Source organism: Nycticebus coucang, chromosome 12 (genome assembly GCF_027406575.1).
Source record: "Nycticebus coucang isolate mNycCou1 chromosome 12, mNycCou1.pri, whole genome shotgun sequence".
NCBI lineage: Eukaryota > Metazoa > Chordata > Mammalia > Primates > Lorisidae > Nycticebus > Nycticebus coucang.
The window spans coordinates 87,378,233-87,398,735 of record NC_069791.1 but is presented as its reverse complement, the minus strand read 5'-3'; the positions used below and the strand labels follow the sequence as shown (position 1 = coordinate 87,398,735).

General features: G+C 45.1%; 1 protein-coding gene across 1 annotated transcript in view; it reads left to right on the top strand.

Annotated features, from left to right (window-relative positions):
- CACNG3 (calcium voltage-gated channel auxiliary subunit gamma 3) overlaps window positions 1-20,298 on the top strand; it is an 89,713-nt gene extending 69,415 nt beyond the window's left edge. Inside the window, exons 2-4 of the mRNA XM_053555827.1 lie at window positions 6,734-6,817; window positions 14,096-14,236; window positions 19,239-20,298. Coding sequence (XP_053411802.1) covers window positions 6,734-6,817; window positions 14,096-14,236; window positions 19,239-19,750 — 737 coding nt within the window. The 3' untranslated portion in view covers window positions 19,751-20,298. The remainder of the gene's footprint in view (window positions 1-6,733; window positions 6,818-14,095; window positions 14,237-19,238) is intronic.
- Window positions 20,299-20,503: the final 205 nt, after the last annotated feature.

Here is a 20,503-nt window from a genome sequence, read left to right as displayed (position 1 = left end):
TTTGAACTTTCTAACTGTGTACATATACATTCTTTTAATTTAAAAGGGATTATCAGAATGAGGGATAATGGACTGCTTATTTTTTTTCTTTGTTATATTTCTCTGCATTGAACAAATACCCTAATAAATGTTATTTTTAAATGCCAGTAACCACAATGACTTAATTATTACAGCTTGGTTGTCTGGCTTAATATCTTATAAGAAACCACCATACTAAATTCTTTCATTCATTCTAATTTATTTATTTATTTATTTTAGTAAATTGCTTTCCCCAAGACTTAGCCCCAAGTAGACTAATTCCATCACCAGGAAAAGGAATGGTAGTTTTATCCTATTTTTTCCTCATTGCTTACAACTCTTAATTCTGTTTTATTCCTTCTCGGGCTAGTTAGACCTTGCAGAACTATAGTAAATAATAGACGCAAGGTCTATTATGTAAATAATGGTGGGCATTCTTACCTCATTCTTGATTTTAGTAAGGATATTTCTAGGGTTTGTCCTCTAAGGATTATTAGAAGTTACCTCAAGATAGGAGGAATAAGTTCTAGCATTCTACAGCACAGGAGGGTGAATAGAGCTAACAATAATTTAATGTATTTTTTTTCTAAAAAGCTAGAAGAGAGGATTATGAATGATAAATATTCTAGGTGATGGATGTGCTAGAATATCCATCAGATATTCTAGAAAAACTGATTTGCTCACTACCCATTGTATGCACGTATCAAAATATCACTCTGCATCCCATAGAGATATACAGGTATTATGTGTCAACTAAAAATAAAAGGGGAAAAAAAGACAGTATCAGTTTAAGGGCGGCACCCTTCCTTTTATGAAGGATGTATTCTTCCACTGTCTGAACCAGAAATTGTCTGAACCAGAATATTACTGGGAAAATCTCTGCCCAGGATGAGGCTGGGCCACTACCGAGCCAGTTCCCGCGACTGCACTTCCGCACCTCAGGAAATCTCTCTTGGCTCTATCTTCTGTTCTAACTCTCTTCCTGGAATTCTGGGTCTGTGGATTCTCGCGGCCCAGTTCTCCCATCTGCCCTGTGCTGGGTCCCCATCACCTCTCACTTGTAACCACTGATCTGTCCCCCAGACCAACCACCATCAATCCTCTTCCTGGTTCACTTCATTCCTGATTTCCACTTCACTCTGGTCCAATGCCTCAGCTAAAAGCCGTGCTAAGACAGTGCTTGTCTCTGTATCCCAACTTCCTCTTTGCAGTTTGTATGTTTTCACCATCTCTCTTGGTTCCATCTTCTGCAGGCGGTGGGCAAGTCTAACCTCATTCTATTTTTCTTAGATTTACTGTTATGGGGAACGACTCCCAAGAAAATGTGAATGAGAAGAAAGAACAGCATGATCTCAGTTTTGCAAAACCATTTGTGTATGGAAGCACAGGGAAAAAAGCCTGGAAGGAAATATGCAAAAATGCTAACTAGTGGTTATTTGTGGGAGCAAGCAATATGCTACATATATGAATGGCCAAGTTCACTTTGTGGTGAGTGTATGACTTGAGATGCCAGCAGTTTCATTTTCAGTATGGAGTCTTTCTTGGAGAAATTCTTGATTCTCTTTCCTTTTATATTGCTTTTTAAAATCTCACCACAGTGCCAATATGTCTCTTGTGGTCTAAAATACCTACCAAAACCAATGGTAATAATAGCTATAATTTATTGAGTTCTTACTCTGTGCCAAAGTCTATACTAAATGCTTTACGTCATGGCCTGATTAAAAGATTTATATGTAAAGTGCTGAAAACAGCAACTGGTGCTGAACTATGATTACTGCCTCACTTAATTCTTATGGCAACTTCATGAAGTTACTATTATTATCTCAGTCTGTAGAAGAAGAAACTGAGGTTTGGAGGTAATTCACTGTAGGTACCATAACTAGTAAGTGGCTGAGTCAGGATTCATACCCAAGTGTGCAACCAAAGACTGGGCTTTTACTAAATACATTTTGGTTCAGGGATTGTAAACTCAAATATCTATAGGGCCAGGCAAATAACATGGCCTGGCCCTATACAAGTGGGAATTTTAGTCAACTGGGGAGTTTGCACCCAGTCTAAAGAGCCCACTGACATCCAGCCAGAGGGGTTGTTGCCCCATGGAAATGTTGGACAGCGCTCCCTCCCCATTTTTTTTTTTTTTTGGAGACAGAGCCTGAAGCTGTTGCCCTGGGTAGAGTGCTGTGACATCACAGCTCACAGCAACCTCCAACTCCTGGGCTTAAACAGTTCTCTTGCCTCAGCCTCCCAAGCAGCTGGGACTACAGGTGCCCGCCACAACACCTGGCTATTTTTTGGATGTAGTTGTCACTGTTGTTTGGCAGGCCTGGGCTGGATTCAAACCGGCCAGCTCTGGTGTATGTGGCTGGTACCTTAGCCTCTTGAGCTAAAGGCGCCGAGCCACCCCTCCCCATTTTTTAAGAGAAACTGCAGGGGCAGCGCCTATAGCTCAAGAGTAGGGCGCTGGCCTCATATACCAGAGGTGGTGGTCCTGGCCACCGGCCCTGGCCAAAAACTGCAAAAAAAAAAAAAAGAAAGAGATAAACTGTAAATCGGGTTTTCATGTGAAATATACTGAATTTTAGATTGTAGATATATATTTAATTAAAAAATAAGATATGCTATAAAATATTACAGGTAAAAAAATCAAAATAAAACAAAAAGACCTACAAAATCACAAAAGAGTCGATAGCCCAGATTTGCCCTGTATAGTATCTATTTTAGAAGCCCCAGCCTGGATTATGATTATGCCCGCCATCCGAGAAAGGCCTCACCTTTCCTTTCCTTTCCACTTTTGCCTTTATAGGACAGAAACTATAGGCCAGGGATCAGCAAAATTTTTCTTAAAGAACCAGAGAGTAAATATCTTCAGTATGGCTGTCTCTGCCACAAATACTCAAGTCTGTCCCAGTGGCATAAATGTTGCCATTGAAGCTATGTAGATAACTGGGCATGACTGCATTTCAATAACACTTACAGATGCTGAAATTTGAATTTCACGTATCTTTTTTACATGTCATAAATAATATTCATCTTTTGATTTTTTTCCATTCATCTATACAATAGGCGTTCTTAGCTCATAGGCTGTGCAAAAATGGATGGTGACCACCTCTTGACCATTAAAAACTGGTGTCTGTGTCTCCAGGAACTACTGGCATTTGCTGGTTCTTCGTCCTAGTTTCAAGCTGCCGCAAATCACCTTGAGCAAACCTGTCTCACAAGCAGATGTGCACCTTGTTCCTAATTCCCACGGTGATGAGGAGGGGTCTGTTTTACTAGTGTTCCCATTCCATCTTCACCTGAACCTTTCTTCCTGTGAGATCTTTCACGGAGTAAACAGCTAACAATGAGATGATACCACTATGACTCCCTTCACTACTGGCCCCTGCCATACCTCATGATGGAGAAAGCATAATTGATGGGAAAACAGCTGGCCTGGTGTGGGGATGGACCACAACGCTATCGCAAAGTCACTGTACAACACTAAAACTCATCGAAGAGAATGCAATTCTAGAGTGGTTAGAAAGTTTAGCTTTGGGGTCAGGCAGATCCACATTGAAGTGTATAATTTACTATCTATGCCCTTGGGTAAATCATTGGACTTTGCTAAGCCTCAGTTCCCTTGTTCATAAAATAGGGATCTTAACACCAGGCACCTTATAGGACTGTTTTGAGAGCTCAAGAGGATAAAACATGTAAAATTATTAGAATGTTACCTGGTATGTAATAAGTGCAAAATGTGCGCTGCTCATGATTTATTACCCCGTCAACTGAAAGGGGATGGGGCTTAAAAACAAATAGGAATATGTGACTGAAACTCTACAATCTGAACAAGAATAAGTAAGGCCTTTTATCAATATCAGGGAAGAAATTATGGGTCTGTATTTCTTCTAAGGCTTTCCTTGCATTTTCTCTCCTGAACCCCATTCTTGGTCCTGAGTCTATTCCTTGCCTGGTAAGCAGAACATCAGAATCAAGGAGATGTTGTACGTATTGCATTACATTTATAATGAGATGTCCCGGGCTTGGCATCTACTTGTGGTAGGAATTAACTATATGGCAATTTTATTAGTATTAATAATAGTATCCATTATAATAGTAGACATCATAATAATGGCTACCATTCATAGCACAATGATGAAACCACAGGCTTTGGCATCTGGATTCCACCACTCACTGGCTGGGATACCTTTGTCACCTCTGTGATCCACCATCGTATTGTCAAAAGAAAAGAATTTGACCTCTGTAAAATAATTTAAAGAGGTAAATGCTGAGCTGAGTGTGTGTGACCATGGCCCAGACAGCCACACCCAAGAAGCCATGAGCAAGTGGTCTTGTGTGGTTGGGTTATAGTCTGATATTATACATTTCAGGGAGACAGAATTACATGTAAAATCATAAATCAGTACATGGAGGGCATACATGGATTTGGCCTGAAAAGGTGGAACATCTAGAAGAGGGGCTTTACAGGTTATAGGTGGGTTTAAAGATTCTTTGATTTGCAATTAGTTTTAAAAAAGGGAACTTTGTCTAAAAGCTTGGAATGTTGTAAGTTGAGATAAGAAAGTCTGCTAATCAGAGACAAGCCACTGGGCCTATACCAGACACACACCCAGATCCAAGTGATGTGTTAAACACATTGATGACCTTCGGGAGTGGTTTAAGCTTTGTCTTGTATAGCCTTAGGCCTGTTAGTGAGTTACAAAGGAAATCTCCAGGAAGGGAAGGGGGCATGAGAAGGAATGTCTGACCTCCCTTCTCAGGGCCAGCAACTCGGCTTTAAGGTATTCCTGGGCTCCTCTTGGTCCATTCAGTAAGCCGGGAGTGGGTGGGGGGGTTGTTGCTTAAGATTTTATTTTAGTTCACAGTCTCATCATTAAACATCAATATTAAATGGCCTTTATCTCCTGGGGCAGTAACAAGAATAAATGGTTTCAGCTAGGCACCTGTAGCTCAAGTGACTAAGGCGCCAGCCACATACACCTGAGCTGGCGGGTTCAAATCCAACCCGGGCCCGCCAAGCAACAATGACAACTACAACCAAAAAATAACCGGGTGTTGTGGCGGGCGCCTATAGTCCCAGCTACTTGGAAGGCTGAGGCAAGAGAATCGCTTAAACCCAGGAGTTGGAGGTTGCTGTGAGCTGTGATCCCATTGCACTCTACCCAGGGCGACAGCTTGAGGCTCTGTCTCAAAAAAAAAAAAGAATATGAAGTTTCAGTTATGTGCCTAGCCATTATTGCAGCATGCCTAGAGCTTTGCAAAAGTTATCTCATGTTCACATATGGCCTATTTCACTTACTTAGAATAACTGCTCTGAAATATGAGCCCAGATCTGTCTGATTCTGAAACTTGTCGGCTTTCCACAACACCATGCTTGCCCCTCCCTCTTTTCTAGGCTGACCTTCTAGTCAGGGACAGGGACAAGAAGGCATCAGCTCATGCTGTGTTGTGGTGAGAAGTCTAGAAAATTGTTGGTCATTGGTAAGAACCGGCAGAGCCTTTTACTGCCCCTAGAGATTGGTTAATTGGCTAGTTAACCAACACCCACAAGGATTATCAAACGCTCACAACTGAGTTAAATCAAGTTTTTACTAAAGGAAGGAAAAGAAGTAAAGGCCGAAGGCAGACAGTAATTCCAAGATGCTCTGGAGGGACTGAGCCACACAGCAAGGGACGGTGTGAGCTGTGCTCCTCGGGGACGGCAGCGAGGGAAGGGAAAGGGCCTGTGGTCGGATGTGAGCACTGCTGGGGACGGTTGAGTAGGCTGGAATGCCTGGATTCAGATCCTTTTACTTTTCTGATTTTTATTTTTTATTAAATCATAAACGCATAGATCATGTATACATTAATGCATGTATGGGGTACAATGTGCTGATTTCATATACAATTAGGAGCGTTTACATCACACTGATTAATATAAACCTCATCTTGTTTACTTAATTATTGTGTTAAGATATTTATACTATGGGTGGCGCCTATGGCTCAGTCGGTAAGGCGCCGGCCCCATATGCCGAGGGTGGCGGGTTCAAACCCGGCCCCGGCTGAACTGCAACCAAAAAAATAGCCAGGCGTTGTGGCGGGCGCCTGTAGTCCCAGCTACTCGGGAGGCTGAGGCAAGAGAATCGCTTAAGCCCAGGAGCTGGAGGTTGCTGTGAGCTGTGTGAGGCCACGGCACTCTACCAAGGGCCATAAAAAAAAAAAGATATTTATACTATATACTTAATAAATCCGACAAGCACCCTTGCATTATGCACCATAGGCAGGATTCAGATCTTGATTGCAATTCTGCCTCTGGCATGAACCCGAGTGATTGCAAGCAGAATTCTTAAGTTTCCTCATCTGTCAAATAGGAAGATAAATTGCTGTACTTAAATTCCACCTGCTTTTTCCTTCACTAATCAGGGGAGAGGAGGAAGGGAAGAAGCTAGTCCTCATAATTGGCACTTCGGTTCCATGGTTTTTCACCCTTCTAAATGGGTCTCAACATCATACAAATTCTAAGCAGCAGCAAATGTCACTCTTCTGCTTTTTATTGTTTGTTTTGCCCCTCCTGGTCTCTTTTCTGTGCTCTAGAGAAAGATGAGGTTGGGTTTACCTTAGGCACAGCCTCCAGCAACCCAGAAAAGGATCTGCACCAGCGGAGGGGGAGGACCCAGGCTGAGCCCCAGAGGCTCTGTCTCCTCTCCCTGGCTCAGCACCATGTTTGTTTCCACAGGGGCTTTCCGAGGTGTGTGCAAGAAAATTGATCACTTCCCTGAAGATGCTGACTATGAACAGGATACGGCTGAGTATCTCCTACGTAAGTCTCCCCAACCCCCAATCCTGGTGGGAAGGGTGCCTGCCACCACCTGGCTTCTCTGAGTTTGAGGTTGCTCAGTCTCCATCCCTGGAAGTGGATAAATGCAAAGGAGTTTCAGATGCCATGAGGCAGAGACATTCAAATGGTTCTGATATCTAAGTCTCTTTAGTTTCAATGAACTAAAAATAGAAAGAAAAAAAACTGGTTAAGTCAAAACCAAAAGTTTCTTTTTGGTCTGCTTAGGAGAAAAATCTAAGTAAGGAATTTTCTTGAACTTGAATACAAGTTTTCACCTTCCCCAAAGGGTTGACTTGAGGTGCTAAAGGGCACAGTGCTAATGGGCACAGTGCTAATGGGTGAAGTGAGGTGTTAATGGGCATGGTCCCAAGGGCAAGGCCTGGGAGAATAAATACAAAGCAAATGTCACCTCTCCTCTGACTTCCCTTCAGCTTCAGTTCCACTGGGACAGGGCCAGTGCCTCCATTTCAAGGTCAGTCACCTGGATATGACATGAACTGTCACAACTACAGCATGTGAGAGCTAGGAGAGTGTTGTGGCTTTGAGCAAGGCATCTGGAATCAGCTTTGACCCTGGTCTGACTCCCTGCTAGCTGGGTTGAACCCTGGGCAAGTTGCTTTGCCTCTGTATTTCTTAAATGTCTTCATCTATTCTGAAATGGAGATTATAATATCATCTATCTGACAGGGTCACAAAAATGAAATAAGCCAGTACATATTACACTTAGCTCCAGGCCTATGTGCAGTCATGAGGCAATCTGTATTAGCTCTTGCTTGTTGTGTGGGATTAGCAATAGCAAATTTCAGCTCCCAGCATGGCCTTACATTGGTTCAGGCACAGAGAGAACAAGGTTTGAGATTTAAATGTGATTTCTTCAACAAGAATATATATCTAGTTCATGCAAAAGGCAAAATGCTAAGACATGGACTACTTTGCTATTTAGGAATGTTAAACTTATGATTTTTTTCCTTACTGTCATTATAAAACTTTAAGTAATTGTTTTTCAGATTATGTTTGTAACTCATGGCTTAAGAACAGTGTTTTCAAAATTAAAATCATTGTGAGCTTCAATCATGCCTGGTAGTCTGCAGATGGCTGTGCGTCTTAATCACGTAACAATGTAAGCGGTATGGTCAATGTGAAAGGAACAGACGTTTTCAGCCTAACTTTTTAAACACAAACATATCATTTATCCCTTTTTTGGTCCTTATCCATCCACCAGAATTTATTCAAACCCCTCGCATTAGCAGCTCAAAAAGATTCCGTGTAGAGAGCAAAACTCACATGTCAAAACGTAGCCTCGCCAAAGTTTGGGGAATCCCACAAATTACTTGGAGTACCTCAAAAGAGAACAGCTTTATAGTCATCGCAAACGGAGTTTTAATGGAATGCCCATGGTTTTTCTTGCCTACTTTTTTTTTTTTGTGTGTGGTTTTTGGCCGGGGCTGGGTTTGAACCCGCCACCTCCGGCATATGGGACTGGCGCCCTACTCCTCGAGCCATAGGCGCCACCCTTCTTGCCTACTTTGATAAAATATCTTTTTTTTTTTTTTTTTGAGACAGAGCCTCAAGCTGTCGCCCTGGTAGAGTGCTGTGGCATCACAGCTCACAGCAACTTTCAACTCCTGGGCTCAAGCAAGTCTCCAGCCTCCACCTCCCAAGTAGCTGGGACTACAGGCGCCCACCACAATGCCCGGCTATTTATTTATTTATTTATTTATTTTCAGTTTTTGGCCGGGGCTGGGTTTGAACCCACAACCTCCGGCATATGGGGCCGGCGCCCTACCCCTTTGAGCCACAGGCACCGCCCCTTGATAAAATATCTTAACATTTGCCCTGTTGGAGACTAAACAGAACTATGACTTCCATTTCACAACTTGCAAACCTGATTTTGGAAGTTCTTCTGAGAGGTCAATTGTTTTTCCAATAAGTATTCTTTCTTCTTTCCCCTCTGGGAAGATGGGTCCTCTGTTTCTTCATCTCTCTTCACTCCCATTCAACAGTCCACCAAGCTTCACCAATAGCCGCAGAATCCAGCTAAGGTGAAGGAGGGGCCTTAGCAATCGCATAGATTTCCCGCTGGGAATTTTGGAGTCAATCCCTGAGCCAGCCACACAGCGCCGGAAGCATGTTCCCGTGGGGGTGTCCCTGCCCATCTAGGGATGTGCTGCCAGTTCACTGCAGTGATCTCTGTTAATGGACAAAACTAAACTCTGTAAAGTAATTTTAAAAGGCTTATTCTGCGTCAATAGTCAATTCTAAGTGACCACAGTCTGAAGAGTTCCTAAGAAAGTGGTCCTGAGGTGGTCAGGTTAGTCCCCTGGTTAAGGGGCAATTCCAGGGAGTGGGCTCACATTTCAGGGAGACAGAAATTTCAGGTAAAATCATAAATCCACGTATGAAATGTATACATTGATTTGACCTGAAAAGGTGGGATATCTTGAGGTGGGGGTTTACAAGTCGCAGGTAGATGTAGAAATTCTTTAGTGGGAAGTTGGTTAAGAAAGTTAAGCTTTGTCTAAAAATGTGTAGTTAATAGAGAGAATGCCTAAGTTAAGATAAGGTGTTCTACTGTCTGTCGTGAGATACCATGCCAGCAGATAAGACCTGTTTAACTAGATTTTATGGATTTTAAGACATGGACTTAATCCTTGCCTTCATGGCCTTACATCTTACCCCGTTTCCCTGAAAATAAGACATCCTCAGAAAATAAGACCTACTTACAGGAAAGATAAGACGTCCCCTGAGGGCGGCGCCTGTGGCTCAGTGAGTAGGGTGCCGGCCCCATATGCAGAGGGTTGCGGGTTCAAACCAAGCCCCGGCCAAACTGCAACAAAAAAATAGCTGGGCGTTGTGGTGGGCGCCTGTAGTCCCAGCTACTCGGGAGGCTGAGGCGAGAGAATCGCGTAAGCCCAAGAGTTAGAGATTGCTGTGAGCCGTGTGACGCCACGTTACTCTATGAGGGCAGTACAGTAAGACTCTGTCTCTACAAAAAAAAAAAAAAAAAAAAAAAAAGACGTCCCCTGAAAATAAGACCTAGCGCATCTTTGGGAGCACGCCTTAAAATAAGACACTGTCTTATTTTCGGGGAAACAGGGTATTTATAATTTGTTATTTTATTGACATAAAGAGTCTATTTTGTCAGACTCCATTTGATTAACATTAATGTTGGGCAATTGTGTCTAGACTTAGAAAGGGAGGGGGCGTAATGAGGCATGTCCAACTTCCCTTTCCTTCATGGCCAATAACTCAGTTTTAAGTTTTTTGGAGGGAGTACCCTTGGCCAGGAGTGGGTCCATTCAGTTGGTGGAGGATTTAGGATCTTATTTTTAGTTTATACCCTCAACCCTGGTGAGACTGAGATTCTGCATGTTGATTTTTCTGCTATTTTCTCTTTTTATGCTCTTTGGAGTAGATGACAGCTTAAAACCATAGCAGAAGGCTTAATAGCCTGCAAGTTCTGCTGAATGGAAACTCCCATAATACAGCACTGGACTCAGTGAAATATAACTCAGACCCTGCTGGTGGGAAATCCTTCAGACAAGCTCACTTTCCCATCCTTAAGACCCTAAGTGAGTCCGAGACAGTTTGTGGAGGAGAAGTGGAAAAGAAGGAAGATAGTAAAACCATTTGATTGTGAAACCACCATGTGTTCAGTGAGCTAAAAACAAATGCAGAGTGGACTCCAACTGACTGAGGAGAAAATGGTAGCCAAAACGTCCTGTCTAAGGCAGACAGCCATAGCCAGAGTTTATAGAATCTGATTACATTTCATCTGAGTGGAGTCTGGCCAGCAGTGGGTTGCCAAGTGGTTACTGATCTATTTGAGAAACAGTCACATTTACACATCTCATAGCCTCACATTTCATTTCCATATATATATATATATATATACAATAGAACCTCCATGGTTGACCACCTCCCTCCTTATGTTGACCTAATTTTCATAAATTAGACATATACCACATATACTCAATGCATGTTCCTTACATTGACCACCTCCATATATTGACCAATTTATTACAGTCCCTTGCGTGGTCAAGTTTCTGACAGTCTACTGTACTGTTATAAACAATACAGTTCAATAGCTTCGAATGTTCAGATCATTTCCTTAGGCTACACATCAAATGTTAATCATACCTCAAAACTTTTTAAAAAAATATAATCTCTATATTATCTTTTTAAAAATATAATCTTTTGGCTCAGTGCCCATAGCTCAGTGGTTAGGGCATTGGCCACATACAACAGGGCTGGCGGTTCAAACCTGGCCCAGGCCTGCTAAACAACAATGACAACTACAACAAAAAAATAACTGGGCGTTGTGACAGATGCCTGTAGTCCCCACTACTTTGGAGACTAAGGCAGGAGAATTGCTTAAGCCCAAGAGTTTGAGGTTGCTGCGAGCTGTGATGCCATGGCACTCTATCAAGGGTGACATAGTGAGAATCTTGTCTTCAAAAAAAAATAATAATAATATAATTTCTTTTTTTATCAATTATACTCATTGAATATTTAAGTAATTCCTATCAACACACAATGCAAATGATCCCCTTCAAAGGTTAATTCATAAGATGTAAGTGGGTCTTGAAACCAGTGAGGCAGACCCAACCCTAATAGTTGTGGGGGCTCTCTAGGCCAAGGGTCTAAGTGGAAACCCACAAGTCATTTTTGTAAATTGTTAGAAATTATAAGTAAGTGGCACCCATGGCTGGATCTATTATACCCACCACACCCAGGACCCCCGAGCCCACTCCCTGGAATTGCCCCTCAACCAGGGGATTAAAAGAGCCAGGGCAGGCCAGCTCTGCCTCTGGCAAGCCTACAAGGTAGCAGAGATCTGCAGCACAGCTGGGACAGGGCAGAAGACAGCAAGGACACTGATCTGATCATCCCCAGGGAGTTGAGGTGGCCAGGATCCCATCCCCCAGGCTCGGCGCCTGTAGCTCAAGCAGCTAAGGCACCAGCCACATACACCAGAGCTGGTGGGTTCGAATCCAGCCCGGGCCCACCAATAAACAACAATGACAACTACGACCAAAAAATAGCCGGACGGTTTTGGTGAGCACCTGTAGTCCCAGCTTCTTGGGAGGCTGAGGCAAGAGAATTGCTTAAGCCCATGAGTTGGAGGTTGCTGTGAGCTGAGACGCCACGGCACTCTACCCAGGGCGACCGCTTCAGACAAAAAAAAAACAACCCATCCCCCAAACCTTACCATCACAGCAGAGGAGTGGGAAGAGCACAGTTGTCTGGGACTCTCGGTTGCCTGAACCCCCACATTGGGTGCTTTGAGGTAGTTACTTTGAAACCAAAGCAAGGACTCTTCCATCCTCTCCTCATTAAGAGAACTTCATCCCTGTGTGTCCCCAGCTCCACACTCCAGGTCTCCCCATCGCCCCTCTCAGGCAATCCCCATAGGCTAAATCAGTTACCAAGCCTTCAGGAAACTTAAAAAAAAACAACAACCAAGCAAAAATGGCATTGTGGAAAGAGCTTGGCCGTAGAAGTCTGAGCATTGATGTGCAGTAGCAAATGGAAAGGGTGGAAGCTAAATCATCAGGAAAACACACAGTGCATAGAGGGGGTTAGAGCCTTGAACACCACACCAAGTAATGTGAACTGCTTTGAATTCCTCCCCAAAATGAATTCAGCCTATGCTGCCACTCCTCCTGCCAATGACCCCAGCATTCACTCAACACCTGAGACCAAACACGGCTCAGCGCACCAGCGAATTCCTTTGACTTTACCTTCAAAACTTAAAATAACACTGTGAATCCAACCAGGTCTCACCACCTGCGGTCTACTGCCCCAGTCCAAGGCACAGTGGGCTCACGCCTGAGTTCTTGCAGTCTTATCTGTCAAAAAGGGCCCCACTCTCAAAAGGGCCCCACCCTTGGGTCAATGTTCTGCTGTCACCATCTTGAAATTCATAACAAATCTGGAACAAGAGACCTCGTATTTTTATTTTACACAGGGCCCTGCAAATTACATAGCTGGTCCTGCCTGTTGTCTCTGCTAGAACCTTAGCCCCATGAAGACATGGCCCCTGGAGCTTTTGTACATCAGTGAGCACAGAATTTATCCACCTGGTACATTCTGGCCTAGACCCACCAGGAAGAACTCTTACGCTGGTACAGTAAATACTAGGATCCCCTCCCCAGTCCTCTCTGCCAGAACGTTAAGGCCTGTCCCGGATCCAGAAACTAAGGAGTAAATGCAGGGGCTTCCTGGACTGTAGCAGTTCCTCACCGGTGTCCATTTTGAAGGGCAGAGCCTGTGCCTTGTGGCTGTTAAACATTTCAGCCAGTCCCCAGCACCTGGTATCTAGGAGGTGCTCAAGAAGTATTTGCTGAATCGCCTAAGCCCAGAGCTGGAGGTTGCTGTGAGCTGTGATGGCACAGCACTCTACCAAGGGCAATAAAGTGAGACTCTGTCTCTACAAAAAAAAAAAAAAAGTATTTGCTGAAAGAATAAATAAATACACGTGCTCATTCAGTGACTAACAGCATATTAGAAGAATAATGCCAAACTCTGCAAATGTAGGTGTGTGCTGGAAGGACTCTGCCTTTGAGTGATGTCTGGTCTGAGAAAAGTCCCTGTGTACAAGGCTGGCTATGTAATTTACAAACAAAAATCCCGAGATCCTGGTTCAAAAGGCAGGCCAAAAAAAAAAAAAAAAAGCCCTTTCCTTTCTTCTGTGATCCCTCTTGTGACTATCATGGTGTTTTTTAATTTGTTGTTTAATATCACACTCCCCTGGGTGCAGAGACACTCTCCAGGTGAGTGCAGACATTCCCAGGGACCTGGAGCTTGCACATAAACCTGATTTCCTCGTACCCAGATCCCCACCAGGGGCACAGGGTGGTAGTGGTCACTGGGCTGAGACAGGGGAGTGGGCTGCTGAGGGAATCCCAGGGAGGCCTGGAGGTGGACAGGTATTGGTGGGGGGTGGTAGGTGGGGAGGTGGGTGATGGGTGTGGGTGTGCTCCAAACCTCCAGCACATGCACCATTGTCCACTCAGAATCAAATTCAAGGATACAATTGTTAAGACTATCAGGATGGTGACTGCAAAGCTCTGAGCATAAGCACAAGTCTCCTTCCAAGCACGGGGCCCAGAGCGACTGCACTGGTCTCATGCCCACATTAGACTCCAGCTCTGTTCTCCCATCTCTGTGCTGACTGCCCCTAGGGCAGCCCTGCCCACAGTGGGCAGAGTCAGGGCTGGCTGGGTGCAGGCAGAAGCCTCTCCCTTCTCTCCACAGGGGCTGTGAGGGCTTCCAGTGTCTTCCCCATCCTCAGCGTCACACTGCTGTTCTTCGGCGGGCTCTGTGTGGCAGCCAGCGAGTTCCACCGCAGCAGACACAATGTCATTCTCAGCGCGGGCATCTTTTTTGTCTCTGCAGGTGAGTGGCTCCCAGTCCTGAGCTTTTCACAGACACCAAACCAAAGCCCGGGCTGTGTGGATGAAGCCAGTTTATTCAGGGATACCTCTGGGGAAAAAGCAAGAAAATGTACAAGTTGTAGTGCTAAGGATAAGAATGCAAAGAATTTCAATAGAACCAAAGATGCTGAAACTCCAGCTAATGGTGGCATGAAGCAATGATGGGGAGAGAACATAGTGTCAGGGTCAATTGAGAGAGAGAGAGAGACTGATTAACAGAAGAGTGGACTATGCCTGCACACTTGCCCTATGAGAACTGGGAGACTGAGTCCGTGTGTTTAAAGGACTCCACCTTTCTGTTCACTTGGGCATGTTCATAAACTATCTCTGGCCCTTGGTAATATGTATTTGCCAGTTAACTATTGTTTACATCTTTGCAAGCACCCCAATTCTATTAACATCCAAAGTGTCTCTGGGAACATGGTGAAGAACCGCAGTCCAAGGTGCCCTCAGGGAGGACCTTTCCATCAATCACAGACCCAACCAGAAGGTGACCCAGGATGGCTCGAGAAGGATGAGAGACATTCTACAAAAGAGAGTCCTGTTCCCTGCCTTCACTCTCCTCCTTTCTCCGGCCCTCCTCTGGTGCCCTCATCTTCCTCGATTTCCTCTAGGTTTTCATCTTTCCTTTCATCTCTTTACCACTACTTTGCACCCCACCCCTCTCGAGGCAGATCAATGCCATCTGGATGAAATGCTTTAGAGAAGCAAAGAACAAGGCAGACATGGGGGGAGATGGCGCTGGACTCTTTGGTGGTGACCTTCAAACTTTGCACAGAATATTTACTGAGATAGGAACAATGCAGGTGACAAGGAGAGGCTTGCCCTTCTAGGTTTGAATTCTGGCTCCACTAGTGAGGCCTGGGGAAATGTGAGCAACTCCTCGTAACTTGGTTTCCTTGACTGCAACATGGCAAATAATAATAGTACCCATTTCGTGGGGTTGTTGGAATCAGACTGCACATAAAAAGCACAATATTAGGTGGCACTTGTGGCTCAAAGGAGTAGGGTGCTGGTCCCATATATGGGAGGTGGTGGGTTCAAACTCCACTCCAGCCAAAAACTGCCAAAAGAAAAAAAAAGCACAATATTATTTTCTAGTATTGGAAAAGCAATAACAACATAGTTCCAAAGTCCTGGTGCTCTATAAGAACTTGCTTAGGTTCCTTCTTCACTGTTTTCCCTTCTGTGAAACGAGAAAGTGAGACTATCCAGCCCTGAGTCTCTAGGACCTGACTCAAGCAGCAGACCAGGGAGAAAGCTGCTATCTTGCCCTGGGGAATGTGATCAGCCCAAGGGTTGTGGTGGCCAGATGTTAACAACTGGCAAATCCAACAACTAGTCTGGCTTGGAGGCACATGCCTGTCACTGGTGGCCCCATCCACACATAGGCTCTGCTGGATCCAGAGGATCAGTACCAGTGTTGAGCTGATGTGAGACTCTCCTACAAATAGGAGAAGATCATTATTTTGTCCCCCCAAGGGAACTATTAGGGAAGAGTGTGTCACCAGCAACTTTCTTCTTACAGGAGGTAGTGTGCAGGGTGGCAGGCAGATTAGATACACAGGAACTAGAAAGCTTGCAGGTCTGTGGACAAAACTCTAACAAGAAGCCAGAAGTTTGGGGTTTAATACTCAACCCCTCCACTAATCTGCCCAAGGACCCTTAAGAGCCTCAGTTGTCCACCTCTAAAATGAAAAGATTAGAAAATTCAGCACTTTCTAAGGCTCTTTTTTGCTCAGCTGTTCTTAAGGTTTGCAGTTTCAGGCAAGCAATCAAGAACCTATTACTGAGCACCTACTGTGTGCCACCTTCTGCGCGCAGTGCCCAAGAACATGCCCTCTGAAGCCAGGATGCCTGGTGGAGTTATCTGTTATAACTCCACAGTGTAGCCATGGGCAAGTTACTCGGCCTCTCTACGCCCCAATTTTCCCATCTGAAAAATGAGAATAATAACAGCCCCATGTTCTGAAGTTGTTAAGAGGATTAAATGAGTTAGTAGGCATAAAGTGCCCAGAAAGGTGCCCAGCGTCCAGTATGTGCGTCCAGTATGTGCTCCATCCATAGAAACTGTTATGATATACATTATATCCTTTAATTCTGTCCATTCATTTTCTTCGCTCATTCAACAAATGTGCACTATGCTCTCACTATGGGTCAGGCTCTGGGGTGAGAGTTTTGGGCATGGCAATGAACAAGATAACCCTAGTTCCTGCCATCAGGGAGCTTGCAATCTAATGGGTGGAACAAAATGACCATTCACGTCTTATTTTTCCTAAGCCTTGTTACTGAATTCTAAATCCACTACAGCTAAGAGTTCTGGGCTCAAATTCCACTTCCACTGTTTCCTAGACATCGAAGGTACTTAATTTTCTCCATATCTCAGTTTTGCCATCTATAAAAGGGGATGATTTTTTAAAGGAGGGCCTACTGCAATGATTCATTGAGATATTATATATATAAAAGCTACACACAGTGCTTGGCACATAGGAAGCTCACTGGGCTTCTTGACCCCTTTTACCTAGATGACATCTAAGCCTCTCTTTAAACTTCCCTTTCTTTCTTTCCTCCCCTCCCCACCCCAGCAAGATCTCCTTTTGGGGCTTTCCAAACTTTGCCACCAAACTTTCCCAGCTAGCAGAGGAGGAAAACATGGCCCTGGGGAGTCAGGGGGCATCGCTCAAAGCCACCTTCATTGAGCTGAAGTGTCTTTGAAGTCCGCCTCCCATTTCACTTAAAAATTCATGTGAATTCTGCTTTTTCCTTCTTAATATATCCATGTTCATTTTAATATAAAAGAATGTGTCTTCCCTACTAATCTTCAAGCTGAATTGACACTCCAGGAAGAGGAGCCGTTTTTCATCCCGTGGTTTCTCGCAGCCTGACACAGAGCTGGATGTGTCAGCCCCCATATGAAGAACTAGCTCAGTAATGAGAACCTGCTGCCTACCTGCTGAATGCCTGCGTGGAGTAAAGCCAAGAGCAGATGGGGCAGACGCTGACTCCAGCCCTTCCCTCTGGGGGCAAATTCTGGATGGAATATGATCAGAGGTCATATTCAAAACATTAATAATCCTAATGCATGCACACCAGACAATAGGCAAGACAGCACTGGGACAGAGTCCTGGGGGTCCTGCTATGCCAAGCTTTAACCCTTTGGTTGCTCAGCTATGGGGAGATCAGGGAGGGTAGGAGGAGGACAGAGCATTCACCAAATGGGTGGAACCCACTTAACCTGGAAATGGTTGCTCACCGCCTGGTGTTGGGAACTTGAATGAGGGACAATCTCTATTTAGCACCACCCTATACAGGTAGCCTAAATTTGGAGACAAGGAGATGCCGGCTGATGTACCGGCCTCATGAATCATCGCTGGCACCAAGCCCTGGATAAGGCCCTTGAAGCGAAGGGACAAAAACCAGACGTTTCTTCCCCTTTGGAGCAATAACGTGAGAAAGGTAGCCAGACATGGGCACAGGGCTGCGAATCTAGTGTTTCTTCTTACCACCCCCTAAGGCAATGATTTTCAACGGGTGTGACGCGGCACACTGGTGTGCCATGAGAGGATCTTAGGTGTGCTGTGAAATTTTATAGATACCATTAGTTAAATTCTTTTTTTACTTTTTTTTTTTTTTTGATCAATATAATTTAAGTGTGCTATGGAAGTTTAACTATAAATGCGCTAGGCTCGGCACCTGTAGCTCAAGCAGCTAAGGTGCCAGCCATATACACCAGAGCTGACAGGTTCAAATCCAGGCCAGGCCGGCCAAACAATAATGACAACTACAACCAAAAAACAGCCAGGCATTGTGGCGGGCGCCTGTAGTCCCAGCTACTTGGGAGGCTGAGGCAGGAGAATCGCTTGAGCCCAGGATTTGGAGGTCGCTGTGAGTTGTGATGCCCTGGCACTCTACCCAGGGCGAGAGCTTGAGGCTCTGTCTCAAAAAAAAAAAAAGTTGAAAAACACTGCCCTCAGGGAATCGATTCCTCTCCAATGAGCTAAGCAGCTACTGTCAGTGCTATTCCCTTGGCTCTTGGGGAATCTAAGCCAGCGAGCCTTGCCTGTTGGAGATAACAGTTTCACGTTCCCCAATTCCTGACATTCAAACAACAGCTGAGCTAAAGCAGTATCTTATCCTGTGCAGATAAAAAAGACTTGGTAATCTACTGTCCTTTCCTCATGGGTTTAGTCATTCCCCAAATTGCAGCTTTAGACCCATTTCCATTGGCCAGCCCCCTTTGGACTCTTCATAAGCGCTTCTGACTCAGTGTATCTAAATCTCCCGTCTTCTCGAAACCCGGTATCTCTGCTGCCTCTTAATATAGCTCAAAATGCCACCAGTCTCCCATTTGTCCACGCTAGAACTCTGGACAGTCATTCTCCGTTCCTCTGACACACTCCCTGCCGAACAGCTTTCCTCTCCTGGCTCACCCCTATTCAACGGTCAGGATCCAGTTCAAATGTCACCTCGCTGTCACAGCACAGAGCTCAGTCTCTCTCTCTCCCTTTGCTCCTGAACCATTTGATATGTCTCTAGTAGAGCTCTTCCTGTATGTTGCTGTAATCGCATTTGTATGTCCGTCTCTCCTGCTAATGGTAAGGAATTTGGGGGCAGGGACCTGCATCTTGTTTGTCTTCCTCATGACTTAGTGCCAAAGATTCAGTGTTGACGGAACAAATTGCTTCTAAGGGAAAATAAATGCCTTCTGAGTGCTACCGCACTGCTGTAGGAGCAGGGTGTATTCTCTAGCTGAGCGCACACGGCTGGGGACTGAGCAGTGGAACTTTTCATTTCCCGGGAGACAGAGCATGCAAAAAGGGCTCAGCGGTTGGATTTCCCAGCTATAATCCATTCTCCTCCCTCCCGTTACCTCCACCTTTTCTGCAAGTATTTCAAGGCTTCAAAGTAACTGTCACCTCTGAGGTTTATAAGAGATGTGGTTTTTCTTTTGTCCCTTTTCTTAGGGTTAAGCAACATCATCGGCATCATAGTTTATATATCAGCCAACGCTGGGGATCCTGGGCAGCGTGATTCCAAAAAAAGTTACTCCTATGGCTGGTCCTTTTATTTCGGAGCCTTCTCTTTCATCATTGCGGAGATTGTAGGAGTGGTTGCCGTGCACATCTACATTGAAAAACATCAGCAGTTACGTGCCAAATCCCACTCGGAGTTCCTGAAGAAATCTACTTTTGCTCGCCTCCCGCCCTACAGGTATAGATTCCGGAGGCGGTCAAGTTCTCGGTCCACGGAGCCCAGATCCCGAGACCTGTCCCCCATCAGCAAAGGCTTCCACACCATCCCTTCCACTGACATCTCCATGTTCACCCTCTCCCGGGACCCCTCAAAGATCACCATGGGGACCCTCCTCAACTCTGACCGGGACCACGCTTTTCTACAGTTCCACAATTCCACGCCCAAAGAGTTCAAAGAGTCGCTGCATAATAATCCGGCCAACAGGCGCACCACGCCCGTCTGAACTGACCTCTGGCCTCTGCCCCACGCCCAGCACAGCCTTGGGGGAAGTGCACAGAGGTGTCTCTGAGGTTGCATGGCATGGTCCTCGTGATGGTATTACTTTTTACAAAGAATGAAACCAAATGGACTCAGCCCTCTCCCACATTTGCCTGTCCATCTCCAAGTCCCCAGCCCGCCCGCCCTCACTCACTTTTCAAGCCAATCTTTAAGGTCATTCCTCTCTCTGTATCTGTGCCAGATGTTTTCCTCTCTTCCTTCTTTACTGGAAGGACCTTCACATTCTTCCCTCCTTGGAAGAGGACTTTACTAAAAGTCGTGGGTGGTGGCCAGAGGGGGGATTTCTGAATCCCCATCAGGCACGTTCATAGCTGTCCCCATTGTCTACCCACACAGATCCTCAGGAAACCAACCACCCAGGTGGCCCTGAGGGAGGCATTCACCTTTCCGTGTTAGAAAAACATGACCAGAAATCAAAGATGTCAGAGCCCCGAAGCAGCTACTGTAATAAGCACTCATGTTATTAAAGGTTTTGCCTTGTCGTAACTAACCTGGCTGCGGGTATTTTGTTTCTTCTGGGTATGTCCTACACAAACTCATTCCCCTGCCACTGAGCTGGCTCATCTCTGTCTTGGAAGCTGGACTTTGCTCACCTACCCTCTAGCCACTAGAAGTGACCCCCTTCACCTCTTGAGGTGTTCCCCACAAATTTCAGAGTCAGTGGTTTTCTCCACTTGAATCCCTGGAGGCCTCCTGG